Source organism: Oncorhynchus clarkii, chromosome 5 (assembly GCF_045791955.1).
Source record: "Oncorhynchus clarkii lewisi isolate Uvic-CL-2024 chromosome 5, UVic_Ocla_1.0, whole genome shotgun sequence".
In the NCBI taxonomy this organism is placed as follows: domain Eukaryota; kingdom Metazoa; phylum Chordata; class Actinopteri; order Salmoniformes; family Salmonidae; genus Oncorhynchus; species Oncorhynchus clarkii.
The window spans coordinates 42,173,259-42,191,077 of NC_092151.1; the positions used below are offsets into that span (position 1 = coordinate 42,173,259).

Here is a 17,819-nt window from a genome sequence, read left to right on the forward strand (position 1 = left end):
CGGACACATTTCAGTGTTACACAAGATGTGTTCACGCTTTGAAAACATTGAAGAACCACAGGAACAACGTTATTCTGCCTGCCGTTTTTAAATAGATTACGAAAAAGGTCTCTACATTTGATAAAGCATTACTTGATATACATCAACCTAAAACATGCCTGTGGGTAGTAAAAAGGGAAGCGTTATATTTTCAGGCTTCAGAAAATTGGGACTGTATTCGAATCACCTCTCACACGTGGTACGGTACCATAAGAAACATCGAGAATTCTACATTGTAACAGCCGTGGGAAACTGTTTCCACACGTACAATGTAAGTACTTATGTTGATAAATGTAACGATAAAGTTAGCTATTTACTTGTCACATAGCAATCATTTAAAACATATGATGATAGTGTCTTTGCCATTTCCTGATGTCAACTAGATCGATGAAACAACATAGCTAAAGGATGTGCCACGAATGCAATGCCAGATTTTGAGGGCAGCCTTTTCTAAAATAACGTTATCTACCCTTACGAAAGAAGATTGCAGTCAGAGTGCACAGTATGCTGCAAATACTGCGCCCAAAATACCACAGTAGACTTCAGTTACTGCACAGTTACTGTAGTTTCAAAACTGCTAGATGTTTTTGTAAGAGTACATTTAGTTATTTGATTGCTCGCTAATTCTCATATTATAATCGGAGTGGTTATTCAGTGGTCCTATTGGTGATCATCATTAGTTCTGTAGCCATAACAGTGACTAAAAAGACAAGTTATCATCAGTTCACCTTTTTGCACGTTCCATTGTCCATTGTTTTGTTTGGTAACCATTTGCAATGTTACAGGTCAAGAAACTTGGAATCGTTGCTGTCAGTAAGTAGGACTCAATGTATATTTATGTAGTTTAATTTAAAGGTAGTCTTTGTGATATGATGACATCATCTTACACAGTGGGACATCCTCCCTACAGAAATCAACAGCAATCAAATGCATATCTTCCAAAAGAGCCACTGTTTGCTCTTCCTAATGTGGGCATGTGTCAAGGGAGGGCATACACCGGGAAGATTGGATTCTGTTGATGTCTGTAAGAGTTTCCTGACTGTGTATTACGATCACTCATATCACTAAGTCTAGCTCCCTTATTAATTCACCGGTGTTACAGTTTCAAACAATTTTACTGTAGATTAAGGAATGTATGAATTTTCCCAAGGTAATGCACTTCCAGAGGACATATCATGCCTAGCGGCTGATCGGATGCTGGTTTATGTTGCAATTGGGGGAAAAGTATCAGCATTTGCCAGGAACAAAGAGGTGAAGTATCCATTCCATCACTTATATAATGAATATATTATATATATATATTTTTTTTAAAGACAATGATATCAATCTATTTAGGCCACCTACTTGTCATGACACGAGGCTAGCTGAGGGCACACACTCGCTTTAGCTTAAATGTTACGTTGACTTAGAGTGAATGCCATTGCTTATAGTAAACTGACTGTGAGATTCTTGCGTCTATCCAGGTCGTTCACATGTACACCGGCCATGGAGCTGATGTTCACCTCCTGCTGCCTTTTGGGGATCACATCATTTCTGTAGACCGGGACAGTGCTGTCATTGTTTGGGACGTGGAGTCAGAGGGTTTGTGTTGCAAAAATAATGCAGAACTGATCATTAGGATCATTGTTGAGTTTATCTGTTTCAATGAACCTAGAGTTGAACATGTTTTGGTAAATTGATTGTTTTGAAATGAAGATCAGTAGTTTTTCATTTTCTAGTCAAACCAGTTTTTGTGAAGTCAATTAAATAGTTTTGTTCTCTTGTGCTTGTTTGTCCCACAGAGGAGTACCTGCAGATAACATTTGACAAAGTGTCATTTGAGGTGTCTGCTGTAATGCACCCAAGCACTTACCTGAACAAGATCCTGTTTGGGAGTAGCCAAGGAGGTCTCCAGCTCTGGAATGTCAAATCCAAGTATGGTCATTAATGTAGTTTTAAAATATTTTGAACTAAAAAGTATTGGTTGATAATTGAATTCTAATTTGTTTATGAAATCATAAAACTGAATGAAGGACAGAACAACCAACGATCTGCATTAATGCAATTGTTATAGTGTGCTTTGTCAAAGTTTGGTCTTAAATGTAGGAATGTTTGCCATGTTCTCTGTGCTCATTAGGTGCATTTATTTTGTGTCTTAGCAAGCTTCTGTACACCTTCACTGGGTGGCCAGCAGGAGTTACAGTGCTTCAGCAGGTAAAATACCATTTTACTTTTCTCAAAGCTTTTTAGGTTGAGGAACAGCCAAGCAAACACATTCAACTCCTTTCAAATACTGTATAGAATGAAGGTACTGTGTAGCCTACATTCTGACTCGGGAAGGCATGCAGACAGAGGTGTAGGCGTAGGTTATTGACCATAATTAAATGATTAATAAAGCATAGCCTACGCTATACCCTGCTGTATTCAGTCACCCATAACAAACCATCTAATGTGATTTCGACATTACAGACCAAATAGTCTTGTAGACCTACGGAAATCCACGACTCTTGCATTTTACCATGCGACTCTACACATAATAAACCGTAGGCCTATGTAGCGTTAATAATCACAATAGGCAGCCGTAGACTAGAACAGCGGTCACCAACTTTTTCTTGGTCTAGATCACTTTGAGTGAAAATGTAAGCAGGGTGCGCCTACAATGTGTTGTGTGATGTCAATGAAATGATCAGTAGGATATAGGGACTTCAATATAGTTTATGGCCGGAGAAGCACAGGGCAAAGTTCTATTTCCAATTAAATGAAGCTCTTAAAAATGATAGGCTATTTACATTTGACTGGAAATAAATACTTCATGCATTTTCCTCTTTTCATATATAATAAGAGAGGTCCGATTTCTCCATGTAGGCCTACTCCTTGTTATAAATAACGTACAGTCCCTTGCATTTGAAAACTCAAGTCACAAGCTAGGCTATATGATAACCCTGGTAATAGGTCAGTTGCTGTAGCCTATTACTTGCGAGGCACATCAGACTAAATAGAAATCCCTTTTTTGTTTTATTTTCATTTCACTGGACCGATGGTCATGTGGGGTGGCAGGTAGCCTAGTGGTTAGAGTGTTGGGCCTGTAACTGAAAGGTTGCTAGATCGAATCCCAGAGCGGACAAGTAAAAATCTGTCCTTCTGCCCCTGAACAAGGCACTGTTCCTAGGCCGTCATTGTAAATAAGAAATTGTTCTTAACTGACTTGCCTAGTTAAATAAAGAAATAAATAAAAAATGTCTTAGCGGAGTTAGAGTGCGAAGTGAGGTGTTTCATGATTTCTAAAAGTGTTGAATAAAAACAGCATTTTAGTGCTGATCATTGTCTCTGACTGTACTCAAACTGTCTTTAAGGCCCTTGATTAGATCAATGCAATCAGTGATTGATATAGAGGGGAACTTGAGGCCCTTATTGGCAAAATACTTATATCAAATGACTTGGGAAATGCTCCATTGTCCTCTTCTATATATTTATATTATATTTCGGTGCAGGTACTCCTCAGTACTTTTGAGATAATATTCTATAAAAGGTGCAGGAACTCAAGCAGAAGAAAATTTGAGGTGCTGATATATATTTCCTGTGAGCCCCTGACCAAGTCAAGTACTGTGCTTAAGTTTAAAGACAAATAATGTATTTGAGCGAAATGCTCTATCTGATTGGGTGGGCCTGGCTCCCCAGTGGGTGCTGTGCCTGAGCCCCCGCATACAGGTAACTGCCAAAATAAAGGAAACCCCAACGGCCACCACGAGCCAGAACAGCTTCAATGCACCTTGGCCCTTGGCATAGATTCTACATCTGTCTGGAACTGTATGGGAGCGATGTGACACCATTGTTCCGCGGGTGGCTTTATTTGGCCTCCTAAGTTTAATGAGCAAAACATTTTTATAAAATTTTAAAACACCAGAAAATCAGCTCCAGGTGATTTTTATTTGGGAAATCTGTTCCCAAGTATTCCCACGCATAATAGAAAGAAGTGATTGTATACATGTAAGCAAGGTTTGAAATTATTATGTGTCAGTCAAATATTATATTGGTTTTGACTTCTTGCGGTCAATTTGCAGTCTTAAAATTACTTTTAATTGTTCCCCCCCAACCATCCTCTCAAGAAAAGATCAGCCTGCGGCTGAATCTAGTTGATGATCCCTGGTATACACTGTTTGGGATCTACTGTGTAGAAAAGTTGGCTAGTGTGCAATCAGAAATTCAATGTGTGGGCCTCCCGAGTGGCGCAGTGTTCTAAGACTCTGCCGCAGCCGGCCGTGACCAGGAGACCCATGGGGCGGCGCACAATTGGCCCAGCGTCGTTAGGGGAGGGTTTGGCCTGCAGGGATATCCTTGTCCCATCGCGCACTAGCGACTCCTGGTGGCGTGCCTGCCGCAGTGCACGCTGACACGGTCGCCGGGTGCACGATGTTTCCTCCAACACATTGGTGCGGTTGGCTTCCGGGTTAAGTGGGCACTGTGTCAAGAAGCAGTGCGGCCTGGTTGGGTTGTGTTTTGGAGGACGCACGGCTCTCGACCTTCGCCTCTCCAGAGTCTGTGGGAGTTGCAGAGATGAGACAAGACTATAACAACCAATTGGATACCACAAAATTGGGGAGGAAAGGGGTAAATGTTTTTTTTAAATGAAAAATTCAATGTGTTTCCTGTCGAGCTTATCTCTCTCTCACCCATTTCCTCTAAACCGCCCCCTCAGACCCCAGCTGTGGACGTTGTAGGAGTTGGCCTATCATCGGGTCAGATCATCATCCACAACATCAAGTTTGATGAGTCACTGATGAAGTTCCAGCAAGACTGGGGCCCAGTCACTTCCCTTTCCTTCAGAACAGGTGACATCCCCAATTGAACGAGGTGTTGTCTTTATGATTATAATGATAAACACAACATTGTGTGGCTTCATTTTGTGTCTGGTGTGTCACTGCTTTGCGTCCAATATAATAAATAAAATGTTTACTCACCTCTTAACACTTGGATGTGATTGTCTTCTAGATGGCCATCCAGTAATGGCGGCTGGTAGTCCTATTGGACATATTGGGCTGTGGGATCTGGAGGAGAAGAAGCTTGTTTGTCAGATGAGAGATGCCCACAACACTGCTATCGCTGGACTAACATTCCTCCATGGCGAGCCTCTTCTCATCACCAATGGGGCTGATAACGGCATTCGGGTTAGTGTTACTTCAATTGTCATTCACTAGAGGGCGGCACTGTACAATTGCTGTAAAAAATTTTTTTTGCAAAAGTTGTATTTTTTACTACACATCTTAAAGAAGGGGTGTCAAACATAATGCCACATTTTCACTTGAAACTGTGTGGAAATGATTGTGTCTACGTTAATTTCTTGACTGTCCAGCTTGCTAATAGGCCCCCCCCCCCCCCCCCCGGACCTCTTTGTAGACCGAATGCGGCCCCCCGGACCTCTTTGTAGACCGAATGCGGCCCCCGGGTAAAATTTGTTTGACACCCATGTCTTAAAGCTTGTATTTGCAAATCTCAAGTTGCAAATTCAGCTCTGCTAACACATTCTCGTACCAACATATTTAACTAGGCAAGTCAGTTAAGAACAATTCTTATTTACAATGACGGCCAAACCCGGACGACGCTGGGCCAATTGTGCGCCACCCTATGGGACTCCCAATCACGGCCGGATGTGATTGTCCTGGATTCCATCCAGGGACTGTAGTGACGCCTTCTTTCACTGAGATGCAGAGCCTTAGACTGCTGCGTTACTCGGGAGCCCTCAAGATTTGGTATTCAACCATAGAGTTTTGAATGATCAGTCATATTCCTCAGGTGTGGATCTTTGACACGGCCGGGGGAGGAGGCCGTCTACTCAGGAGTCGTCTGGGACACAGCGCCCCGCCCACTAAGGTCCGGCACCACGGCCTGAACGGACATCACATTCTCAGTGCTGGTATGTGTGACTTGCTTTATCAGGCAGTTGTATAAGGCATCTATGGGTTTTTTTCTTCTCTCTAATCCGCTGTACTCTTTCTTTTTCTAAGGTCAAGATGGTACTCTGCAGTCGTTCTCCACTGTTCATGAGAGGTTCAACAGGAGTTTAGGACATGGTACAATTACATTTTTTCTGTTGTAGGAAAAATTGTTGTTATGGACTATGAGCTGTCAATTTGAGTACTGTTTACCTGCATGAATCCTTGTTTGCTCTATTCTTCATGACAATAAACCAATTGGTAACTAGGTTCCATCAACAAGAAGAAATCCAAAAAGAAAAGCTTGAGGTATGACAAACTAAAGCTTCCTGCCATCACCACTTTCGCCTCAGGTATGTTTAGCAACAACAACAAAAAACTCTAAACAAGTCAGTTTTTCCTGTAGACTTTTATCATTGAATGGGATTTAATTTGTTAAAACGTTTGTTTTCTCTGATTCTATGTGGGATGTAGAAAGTGCCCGCCAGAGTGATTGGGACAGTATAGTGGCGTGTCATCGAGGGTACCTCATGACGACCACCTGGAACTATCAGAAGGGCGGCATGGGAGCACACAAGCTGGAGCCGAAACGCTTCAACAAGAACCGCGCTCTCAGCGTCCATGCTACGGTAGCTAAATATGTGTCAAATGTGTTGTTTTTAGTGTCAAATGAACCCAAATTATTTGATGAGTTAGTTTATAACACAAAGTTTATTACACATTTTGAAACAAACATAATGTATGCGCTATTTATGTTGTTAAAATGTGCACTTTCGCCTCAGGCGGTAGATATCACATCTTGTGGTAACTTCGTGGTGATAGGACTCTCATCTGGACATATTGACGTTTACAACATGCAGTCTGGCATGCATAGAGGTCAATATGGAGAGGACGAAGGTAAGTACCCCCAGAAAGACAATTACCGATGTATATTTGGCTCGTGCTTTCCGTGAAAGATTCAGCTTCATTCGTCCCATCTCTGATCCTGTAGCTCACAGCGGGGCGGTGCGCGGTGTGTCGGTGGATGGACTCAACCAGCTGACCGTGAGCGCCGGAGCTGACAAACTGGTCAACATCTGGAAGTTCAAATCTAGGAAGCTGGTCCTCTCCATTGACCTGGGCACCTCGCCCGCCACCACACACTTGCACCGGGACAGGTACGGGACAGATAACACCACAGGGAGGAATAGCACTGACACGACTGCACGTCTTCCAACTGATTTTTAGTTTTCACGTGGTTATAACATAGCTGTAGGAAAGTGTCTGATTGTAGTCTTTTCTGTCCCTGGTAAAGTGGAATGTTTGCCATCGCGCTGGACGACTTCACTCTCAATGTTCTAGACATGGAGACCAAGAGGATTGTCCGCAAGTTCTCTGGCCATCGAGGACAGGTCAATGACATGGTGAGTCGTTATCTTTCTTGATCTCCCTTTCTGTTTTTTTTTACTCTCGATTTTGATCTCACTTTCCTTCATGTCTTTTTGAGTACTGATTATTTTTCTCGTCTGACGTTTCTCCTCAGGCTTTCAGTCCAGATGGTCGCTGGTTGATAACGGCAGCCATGGACTGTACTATCAGGACATGGGACCTTCCCTCTGGCTGGTAAGACTAATCCTTCCGCTTCTGGAGCAGCTTCTCGTCATTTCCTCTTGCCATAACCTGAAATCGTTAAGATTACTTTTGTTCAGATTCTTAAAAAAAAAAGGGGGCTTTATCAAAAATGTAGTTTATCAATGAATCTCCTTCAAGTGCTCTGCAGGGGAATTTCCCTCTCAGCCTTCAGTAATTGACTTGATTTATTCTCTTTCTTTTTTTCTGTCACTCTTAACTTTCTTTCCTAGCCTGGTGGACTGCTTCTTGGTCGACTTTGCTGCAGTCAGTCTGACCATGTCACCCACAGGGGACTTTCTAGCCTCCTCCCATGTCGACAACTTGGGGATCTACTTATGGTAAGAGTCACCACCACATCAAAGAAAGACTGTGTGGCGGGTGGAGTCAATGATTATCTGAGGTTATGTCATTATTACGGAACCTAACCTGCTGGTTAATGTTCACACTAACAGTGAACCAAGCATTAGATGATAAAGGAACAATCTTGATTTGCTTAGTCTTTAGTAGTCACATGGTCAATTGTTACAGCATCTATTCAATTGAATAGTTATTTATGAAGGATTTATTTGTTATTTATGAAGGATTTTAGTTATTTCCTTGTATTCAAGTAGTTTTCTGTGACACAGTGTGTTGCATGTATATTGAGTAGTAGTATCACATCCAGTATAATACTATTCAGGATAGTAACTCGTAGTATTCAGCAATAATATTAATAATGTATGACATTTCCCAGCGCTTTTACCCAAAGTGACTTAGTCATGTGTGCATACATTTTACGTACGGCAGGTCCCGGGAATTGAACCCACTATCCTGGCATTGCAAGCGCCATGCTCTACCAACTGAGCTACAGAGCACAACATCATAGTAGCATTCAGTATTAGTAATTCAATCGAGTACAGGCCCAGCTGAATGAACAACAAAGACCGAAAGCAATATGACATTTTCTGAAATAGTTTTGGGGGAATGGTTTCTTCTCCGAGGGAAGATCCTCGGAGCTAGATGACATGATGACGGGTTGCCCTATGCGGGGCTGCTGGCATCAAAGCCCTCTCCCGCTGGAGGAAAGGAGTTCCCGTGACGGGCCTTAAGGTTATAATAGCTAGTGGTGGCGGATGGTTGTTGAAAACTGCACGTGAGCGAACGGGATTAAGTTGACATATATAAATACATCCCAACATTTGCACCCATTGGTTGAGAGAGACGAAGGTGATACGTGCGAGATTGAGCCCACAGGTTAGACGGCATGTGTGAGGAATGTGCATGATTGTGCCGTGGTTATAGGCTCTACGGTCAGGAGGTGATTGACATTCCACTAATGGCTAACAGGGAGGAGGAGAAACGGGACACTATGCTGATGATGATTAGTTTTGTATTCATTCCCACTATGCCCCTAGAATAGGAAATAAAGTGACTTCTGTTATGTTTACTGGATGACGTATATATGAGCATTCAGACCAGGCTTCCTGATTTTGAACATTACTACATTAGTGTTATTGTTGAGTGAGTATCCCATGTTGAGTGAATTCCATATGGTTGTGTTTCCAGGTCCAACAACACGCTGTGCAGTATGGTGTCGCTGCGCCCCCTGCCTGCAGATTACGAGCCCACCGGGATCATGCTGCCAGGAACCTGTTCCAGCCAAGGTACCGACTGAACAGCCACTGTACCCATGTAGCACTTACTCTGTACCGGGCACAGGGAGCTCGAAAGTCCCCCACACCATCTGGACTGGCACATGTAACAGTGGTACCAGCCAATTATTCAAGCGGTCCTTTTGAATATTTTCTAGATATTGGTGGAGAAAAACAATACTGTGCCGTAATGTGTGTGGCAGAGTACTGAACATTCAAATGCTTCAAATAGCCTTTCTGGAGCTTAAGCAATATTAGATGGTAGTTGATGGTATCCGTTGCCAAAGAAACATTCGTTTTCTTCTGCAGATGAAGAGGAAGAGGGAGATGCTGATCTCAACACTGAGATGATAGAATATGAGTCTCCTGAGCAACTGGACGAGCAGCTGGTCACCCTCTCTCTGCTGGCCGACTCTCGCTGGAAGAACCTGCTGCACCTCGACATCATCAAGGTGAGCATGTCACACTGTGGTTGTCTGCGGAGGGAAAACGGGTCAGCTACAGGGTCTCAAGCCCAGGTTGTCTGTGCGACTCAAGACTGTCTTAGCCCTCTGAGCTAAACCCAAGGCAACACATTTCTCCTTACACTTGCAGTGACTGACGACACGTGTGGTAATATCATTGTCATCGCTTCATAAGACAGACTTTCACAGTGCTCATATATTTTGTTTTCGTTATGTTGGACTGAAATGAGAATGGTGTTTTCCCCTTTCACATATAGAAACGGAACAAACCCATGGAGCCCCCCAAGGTTCCAAAGGCTGCCCCCTTCTTTATGCCCACCATCCCAGGACTAATACCACAGTTCGCCCCCTCTGAAGGCTCCAACCAGGGGGAACAGGTGAGAGAAGTTAGCTACTTCTTCAAGTTCTGATAATAAACAGAACTCCATGAATGACCCTGAAACCACAACACTGTAAAAATCCATTTTTATAAACATTTTCTTTTTTTTAACATGAATGTAAATTACAGGAGCTGGAATCCTTAATGTTGAAACTGCCATGTCTGTTTGCGATGTTCAAATCAAAAATCAAGTCCAATTGTATTTGTCACATGCGCCGTATACAATAGCAGGACCTGCCAACATGCACGCATTTTGCTTACCAGTTGCGCAATTCTCTGTCCATGTACGAGATCCGAGTTAAAATTACGCAGAAATTAATAGGGACTGATTATTATATATATATATATATATATATATATATTTTTTAAACAACATTTGAATAACAAATAAACCCGCTGAGTAAATCTAACCTATTCTTGAGCTGCAACACCCAGGTGTCTACGGAGTTTGTGTCAACGGAGATTAATAAAATAATTATTGGACGTAGCTACCCCGTGTCTGCCCCTCCTCCTGTTTGATGGGATGCTGAGTTTGCCGACTGTCAGCTGTACGTAAACACACGGGCAAGTCCCTTTTCGACTCTGTGTTGTTGTGGAAAGGTAAACTCTAATTGTTTCAAGCTAACATTAGCGAACATAGGATGGACATTCAGTGGGCTCTAAAGTGCCAGCAGTTCACTCGCATTTTCTTGCGAAAGAAATTAAATGCAAATGCGAAAAGGAACTGGTCGCATTTGTTGTGAGAGTGATAGACATTCAATTCTGCGTCCCATTAGTTGCATTTTCCACGTAACATTACGAGGATCACGCAACCTGATGGACTGTGACTGAAATGATGATCCATGTCAGAAAAAGCATTTACAAAAGTATAATCCCAAATAAATATAAACATCTTGGCATTAAATGGGAGTCGGGAGTTTAGAAGACGGCGCGATGAAGAATGAATGAGTGTCCTGTATTAGCTATAGAGGCAATGCTTCTAAAAGGTCTTTGCACTAGATTTGAGATTTGATCCATTTCGAAAATCTGAAATGATGTATGTGCTGCAAAGAAATCCAATGGGCACCTTCACATAGGCTGAAACATTGCCAACAGGCCGACTGCCAAGAGCTCATCCCTCAACTTTTTCACGGCATGCTATCCCTGCATTATTTCTGAGGGAGCCTCTGTTGATCTGGTGGAAGATGAGTTTAGACTCTATCAGGCAGCAACCTTTTGAGCAGAGTCTGGTCAACATGCGCACGGATCAGGCCTGGAGAGAAATCTGCACAATGAAAAGGCGGGGCAGCCTGGTCTATTCCCACCTTTCGACTGTGATGCTGTGCATATTGCTCATATTCCACTGCAATGCAAACGAATATTCAGTCTCATTTCCAAGGACAAAACCCAGTACAGAGCCTCCCCCAGTACAGACATGCTGAGTGCCCTCGTTACCAAGGTTTCAATGATTGCCAGAGGAACTGTTTGCCACGGAGAAGTCTATCCTGATGCCCTGCTGCGTGAGGCTAAGTCTGCTAGCTGCCAGGCAGATCTGTCTAGGAAATGATTTCCTGAACATTTTGAAGCTCTCCAGAAGATGTGTTCTTACCCACTGCTTCCTATCATAGCCTTTTCCTTTTACATGTTTATTTCATACTGATTCTCTGCTTCAAACATTTGTTGTTCTTATCAGAGTTTTTTTTAAAAATGTATTCCCATGGATAAGACGTTTGTACATTTTGTACTTAAACAAATAACTTGTGCTTATACTTATTTATTTTTTTTAACTCCAAGAATAAAGGCCCTTTGTTTTTTCTAATTACATTTTGTTAGTGACTTTTACCATATGTGTAACTGGAATGCTGTCAAAGTATTCCAACCTTTTTATCGACTTGATTTGGAACAACTCTATAATTGCGATCAGACTCACGAACAGCGCGCACACGTGCGGGGGAAGGAACCCCAATTCGGGGAGTGCTACGAGCGCGAGTTGAATCTCCAATTTGCCGCGTGTGTCTGGTACTCTAAAAAGTTGGACAGGTTTGGCAGGTCTGCAATAGGTGTAGACCGTACAGTGAAATGCTTACTTACAAGCCCTTAACCAACAATGCAGTTTTAAGAAAATATACATGGGGTACTGGTACAGAGTCTATGTGCGAGGGCACCGGTTAGTCGAGGTAATATGTACATGTAGGTAGAGTTAATATGCATAGATAATAAACAGAGTAGCAGCAGTGTAAAGGGGGGGGGGGGTAAAATGCAAATAGTCCGGGTAGCCATTTAATTAGATGTTCAGGAGTCTTATGGCTTGAGGGTATAAGCTGTTTAGAAGCCTCTTGGACCTAGACTTGGTGCTCCGGTACCGCTTCCCATGCGGTAGCAGAGAGAACAGTCTATGACTAGGGTGGCTGGGGTCTTTGATAATTTTTAGGGCCTTCCTCTGACACCGCCTGGTGTAGAGGTCCTGGATGGCAGGAAGCTTGGCCCCAGTGATGTACAGGGCCATACGCACTACCCTCTGTAGTGCCTTGCGGTCGGAGGCCAAGCTTTTGCCATACTAGGCAGTGATGCAACCATGCTCTTTGGTGCAGCTGTAGAACCTTTTGAGGACCTGAGGACCCATGCCAAATCTTTTCAGTCTCCTGAGGGGGAATAGGTTTTGTCGTGCCCTTCACGATTGTCTTGGTGTGCTTGGAACATGTTAGTTTGTTGGTGATGTGGACAACAAGGAACTTGAAGCTCCACTACAACCCCCGTCGATGAGAATGTGGGCGTGCTCGGTCCTCCTTTTCCTGTAGTCCACAATCATCTCTTTTGTCTTGATCATGTTGAGGGAGAGGTTGTTGTCCTGGCACCACACGGCCAGGTTGCTTACCTCCTCCCTGTAGGCTGTCTTGTCATTGTCGGTGATCAGGCCTACCACTGTTGTCATCGGCAAACTTAATGATGGTGTTGGAGTTATGCCTTGCCATGCGGTCATGAGTGAACAGGCAGAGGGGACTGAGGGGCCCCCGTGTTGAGGATCAGCGTGGCGGATGTGTTGTTACCTTCCCAGGGTCCTTAGCTTAGTGATTGGCTTTGAGGGCACTATGGTGTTGAACGCTGAGCTGTAGTCAATGAATAGCATTCTCACGTAGGCGTTCCTTTTGTCCAGGTGTGAAAGGTCAGTGTGGAGTGCAAAAAGATTGCATCATCTGTGGATCTGTTTGGGCGGTATGCAAATTGGAGTGGGTCTAGGGTTTCTGGGATGATGGTGTTGTGAGCCATGACCAGCCTTTCAAAGCACTTCATGGCTACAGATGTGAGTGCTATAGGTCGGTAGTCATTTAGGCAGGTTACCTTCGTGTTCTTGGGCACAGGGACTATGGTGGTCTGCTTGAAACATGTGGGTATTACAGACTCAGGCAGGGAGAGGTTGAAACTCAGTGAAGACCCTTGCCTGTTGGTAAGTGCATGCTCGCAGTACACGTCCTGGTAATCCGTCTGGCCCTGTGGCCTTGTGAATGTTGACCTGTTTAAAGGTCTTACTCACATCAGCTACGGAGAGCGTCATCACACAGCCGTCCGGAACAGCTGATGCTGTCATGCATGTTTCAGTGTTACTTGCCTCGAAGCGAGCATAGAAGTAATTTAGCTTGTCTGGTAAGCTTGTGTTAATGGGCGGCTGTGCTTCCCTTTGTAGTCTAATAGTTTGCAAGCCCTGCCACATCTGAGGAGCATCGGAGCCGATGTAATACGATTCTTAGTCCTTTATTGATGCTTTTCCAGTTTGATAGTTCGTTGGAGGGCATAGCAGGATTTCTTATAAGCTTCCGGGTTAGAGTCCCGCTCCTTGAAAGCGGCAGCTCTACCCTTTAGCTCAATGCGGATGTTGTCTGTAATCCATGGCTTCTGGTTGGGGTATGTACTTACGGTCACTGAAGGGACGACGTCATCGATGCACTTATTGATGAAGCCAGTGACTGATGTGGTGTACTCTATGCTTCTCTGTGTGTGGAGTAAAAGTGGTCGAGTTTTCTTTTTTCACAGTCAAAGATTGTGAATTTTGGAGTCCTGGCACAGAAGTCCCATTTCTACCAACAGCTAGAATCTGCTATGCTCAGCAACAAATGTAAGTCTGAATCTCACTTACCTAGCTATTACTCACCGCACCTCTTTGCAAGCATAGCAATTCCTCTAACCCCAAATCAATTCTGAAGCCATAAAAACTCAAGAATATATTTTGGAATCACAATACTTGGGCCTACTGCTATGAAGTCAAGTCATTAGCATGCGCACTAACTAAAGTATTATTTGGCAAGACTTTGCCATTTGAAAATGGCATGTACCTCAGGCCAATACAATGAATAACCCCTGCTCGTCGTCGTTTCCTCCAGATAATGACCCTGTGGGGTTGCTGAAAGAGATGGGTCCGTCTGGGATTGATGCTGAACTCCGAGGCCTGGCCCCTGATATGGGTGGAGATGTCTCCGTCTTACAAGGTTTCCTGAAGATGGTGGCCAGCATGCTGGACTCCAAGAGAGACTTTGATCTGGCACAGGCCTACCTGGCTCTCTTCCTAAAGGTAACCACATAAATATCATAGTCACTAACACTGCACGTTTAATCAGCTGCTGTTATACCAGGGGTCGCGTTAGTTCACAACTCTATTTTCAAAATGCTGTATTTAATGTATTTTTATTTTTTAAATGCCTGTGTTTAATATTGAGTCTTTTTTTTTTTTTTTTTTTTTTTTTTTGCTTCACAGTGATCAAGGCCGTGCAATTATAGTTTACCATCACTGACTACAGAAGTGCAATGCTATTTGGCTAGTCGTAAATGAGAAAGGTATTTTTTGCAAAAAAAATTATACATGGCCATCATATTTATCATAGAAAGAATGTAGCCAGCTACATTTCCTAATGTTTTGCCTGAAGTGAATCTTCATTTTACAGGAGAAACTGAGGAAAGTACCAGAGAAAATAGCTACACATCAGTCAGAGCGCTGTCTGCTGATAGAATGCCCATTCGTGAATTCTCATCTGAGTGGAGAAGTGCAACTGAAGCACAAAATCAGTCTGATGCCGAGCAGAAATTACAATAAGGAGCATTTTAGATCTGGTTTACAAAACACAGCAAGATATTTCTTTTTGCGTTTGATCTATTTTTCTGGGTGAAAAATACAGAGTTCTGCGTTAATGCAACCACTGTAACTACCTGTGTAAAAAGTTTATTTTTTAATTTAATCTACATTTGATTGATTTTGTTGTTTTTATTGTTACGTTTTCGTCCAATGTTATTCCTACAGTAATTGTATCGTTGTTACAAAGGTATAAGAGCAGCTTAATGGTATCAACTCCAGATGCCACTAGATGAAGGGGAAAGTTGTTTTCTGTTGCATTGACTGTCATCCACTTACATCTGCAGCCAGCAGATGGCATCAGAACATTATGATTGGAAAGAAAAAAACAGAAACGTACAAATTCTCTGATACACAACGCCCTATTCGATCAAAACTAATACCCAGATTCCCTGTAGAAGTCCAATAGAAAATGTAACAAGAAAACATGTTTGACTTGATACGCAGTTCTATTGTTTCCCTCTTAAAATACAATCTATTTAGTTGAGTACCTTCATTCAAATTGCATCTCTACAGAACATGAAGAATGATTTGTTTGTCTTCACAGCACCACAGGCACGTTCTGAGGGCAAATAACAAGTGTGTGTTCATGTATGGCTAGACTTACATCCATCGCTAACCCTGGTTCGTCTCTCTCTAGCTGCATCTTAGACAGATCTCCCAGGAACCAGGGCTGATGGAGGAGGCATCTAAAGTATCAGAGAAACTGGAGGAGACGTGGACATCCATGCAGACACTTTTCAATCAGAGCCTGTGTTTGCTGTCATACACCAAGAGTGCACTGCTTTGAAGCGTACCTCTCCCAGTGTTGTTTTTCACCATAAAAGTGATGTATAAATCTCTATACAGTGTTCTCGGTGCAAGTATCACAGTTGATGCAAGACAAATTGGTCACATTTTATATGAAGTGCTCTCATAATGGTTGAAAACCTGATGTAACCGTTTAAAATAAACACGGGATTGTTATCATTGTATTTGTTCACTTTGTTTGTTCCTTTGGTCTGCTTTAGTTTGCTTTGTTCCCTGCGGCCTCAATAGATAAGAGGATAAAGCTCAGGTGCATCCTGTTTCCATTGATCATTCTTGAGACGTTTCTACATCTTGATTGGAGTCCACCTGTGGTACATTCAATTGATTAGACATGATTTGGAAAGGCACACACTTGTCTATACTAGAGTTTCCCCATCATCAATCTATACACAATACCCCATAATGACAAAGCAAAAGGTTTTTTAGATTTTTTTAAAATAAAACCAAAACATTTACATAAGTATTCAGACCCTTTACTCAGTTCTTTGTTGAAGCAACTTTGGCAGCGATTACAGCCTCAAGTCTTGGGTATGATGCTACAAGCTCGGCACACCTGTTTTTGGGGAGTTTCTCTTCTTCAGTGCAGATCCTCTCAAGCTCTGTCAGGTTTGATTGGGAGCATTGCTGCACAGCTATTTTCAGGTCTCCCCAGAGATATTCGATCAGGTTCAAGTCTGGGCTCTGGCTCGGACACTTAGACATTCAGAGCCTTGTCCCGAAGCCACTATTGTGTTGTCTTGGCTGTGTGCTTAGGATTGTTGTCCTGTTCAAAGGTAAACCTTCACCCCAGTCGGAGGTCCTGAGCAGGTTTTCATCACGGATCTCTCTGTACTTTGCTCCGTTCATCTTTCCCTCGATCCTGACTAGTTTCCCAGTACCTGTCACTGAAAAACATCCCCACAGCATAATGCCGCCCCCACCATGCTTCACTGTAGGGATGGTGCCAGGTTTCCTCCAGATGTGACGCTTGGCATTCAGGCTAAAGAGTTCAATCTTGGTTTCATCAGACCAGAGAATCTTGTTTCTCATGGTCTGAGTCTTTAGGTGCCTTTTGGCAGACTCCAAGCGGGCTGTCGTGTCTTTTATTGAGCAGTGTCTTCCGTCTGGCCACTATCATAAAGGCCTGTTTGGTAGACTGCTGCAGAGTTGTCCTTCTGGAAGGTTCTCCCATCTCCACAGAGGAACCTCCCTGACCAAGGCCCTTCTCCACCGATTGCTCAGTTTGGCCGGGCGGACAGCTCTAGGAAGAGTCTTGGTGGTTCCAAACTTCTTCCATTTAAGAATCATTGAGGCCACTGTGTTCTTCAAAGCTGCAGAAATGTTTTGGTACCCTACCCCAGATCTGTGCATCGACACAATCCTGTCTCGGAGCTCTATGGACAATTCCTTCTACCTCATGGCTTGGTTGTTTCTCTAATCTGTACTGTCAACTGTGGGACCTTTATATAGAATAAGGATGTAATGTATGAAATGTGGAAAAACTCAGTCTGAGTACCTTCCGAATGCACTGTATTTTCATTGTGTTCAGTGCTGTTGGGGATTATAGTTTTTGTCTCATGACGGAGTAGGTAGTGGAGCAGATGGTGTCTCTGTGTGCCTCTCTCTGTAGCTAGGCTCTGTTGGAGTCCTAGAGGATGACCAGCCACGCTTGGGATAGGGGTTTTAGTCAAGCCTGTCATTTGTATGGTATGGAAAATAAAGCAATAGAGTAACTTTTTGTTTGTGTATTACATCTTACTGTATATTTTACATATGAAAGTGTTATGATAATGATAATGTTAGTTACTGGGCATCAATTGCATTTCTGTGATTTGTCAGTGTTTAATTGTAGGGCAGTATTTTTTTTATATTATTTGCCCCACAACATATATGTTTGCG

The 17,819-nt window shown here is 43.0% G+C and overlaps 1 protein-coding gene across 2 annotated transcripts; it reads left to right on the forward strand.

Annotated features, from left to right (window-relative positions):
* Positions 1–5: 5 nt before the first annotated feature.
* Positions 6–16,103, forward strand: LOC139408869 (WD repeat domain 36). 2 transcript variants are annotated; one of them, XM_071153274.1, is made up of 24 exons: positions 6–107; positions 195–310; positions 825–852; positions 1,190–1,290; positions 1,503–1,620; positions 1,821–1,953; positions 2,178–2,232; positions 4,715–4,847; positions 5,008–5,183; positions 5,809–5,929; positions 6,021–6,086; positions 6,218–6,301; positions 6,423–6,577; positions 6,731–6,845; positions 6,940–7,105; positions 7,243–7,351; positions 7,471–7,550; positions 7,790–7,897; positions 9,105–9,202; positions 9,500–9,642; positions 9,912–10,031; positions 14,042–14,123; positions 14,389–14,576; positions 15,772–16,103. In XM_071153274.1, the coding sequence occupies exons 4-24, from the start codon at positions 1,234–1,236 to the stop codon at positions 15,919–15,921; spliced, it is 2,457 nt and encodes an 818-aa protein (XP_071009375.1). In that variant the 5' UTR covers positions 6–107; positions 195–310; positions 825–852; positions 1,190–1,233; the 3' UTR covers positions 15,922–16,103. The 2 variants fall into 2 exon arrangements, with proteins under 2 accessions (XP_071009375.1, XP_071009374.1); XM_071153273.1 differs by having other exon boundaries at positions 6–310.
* Positions 16,104–17,819: the final 1,716 nt, after the last annotated feature.

Bases quoted from the DNA above. Each gene is read 5' to 3' on its own strand.
- LOC139408869 (XM_071153273.1), top strand. From the start codon at position 155: ATGCCTGTGGGTAGTAAAAAGGGAAGCGTTATATTTTCAGGCTTCAGA. The intron at 1,621-1,820 runs GTTTGTGTTGCA...TTTGTCCCACAG, and splicing joins TTGGGACGTGGAGTCAGAGG to AGGAGTACCTGCAGATAACA. The intron at 14,577-15,771 runs GTAACCACATAA...GTCTCTCTCTAG, and splicing joins ACCTGGCTCTCTTCCTAAAG to CTGCATCTTAGACAGATCTC.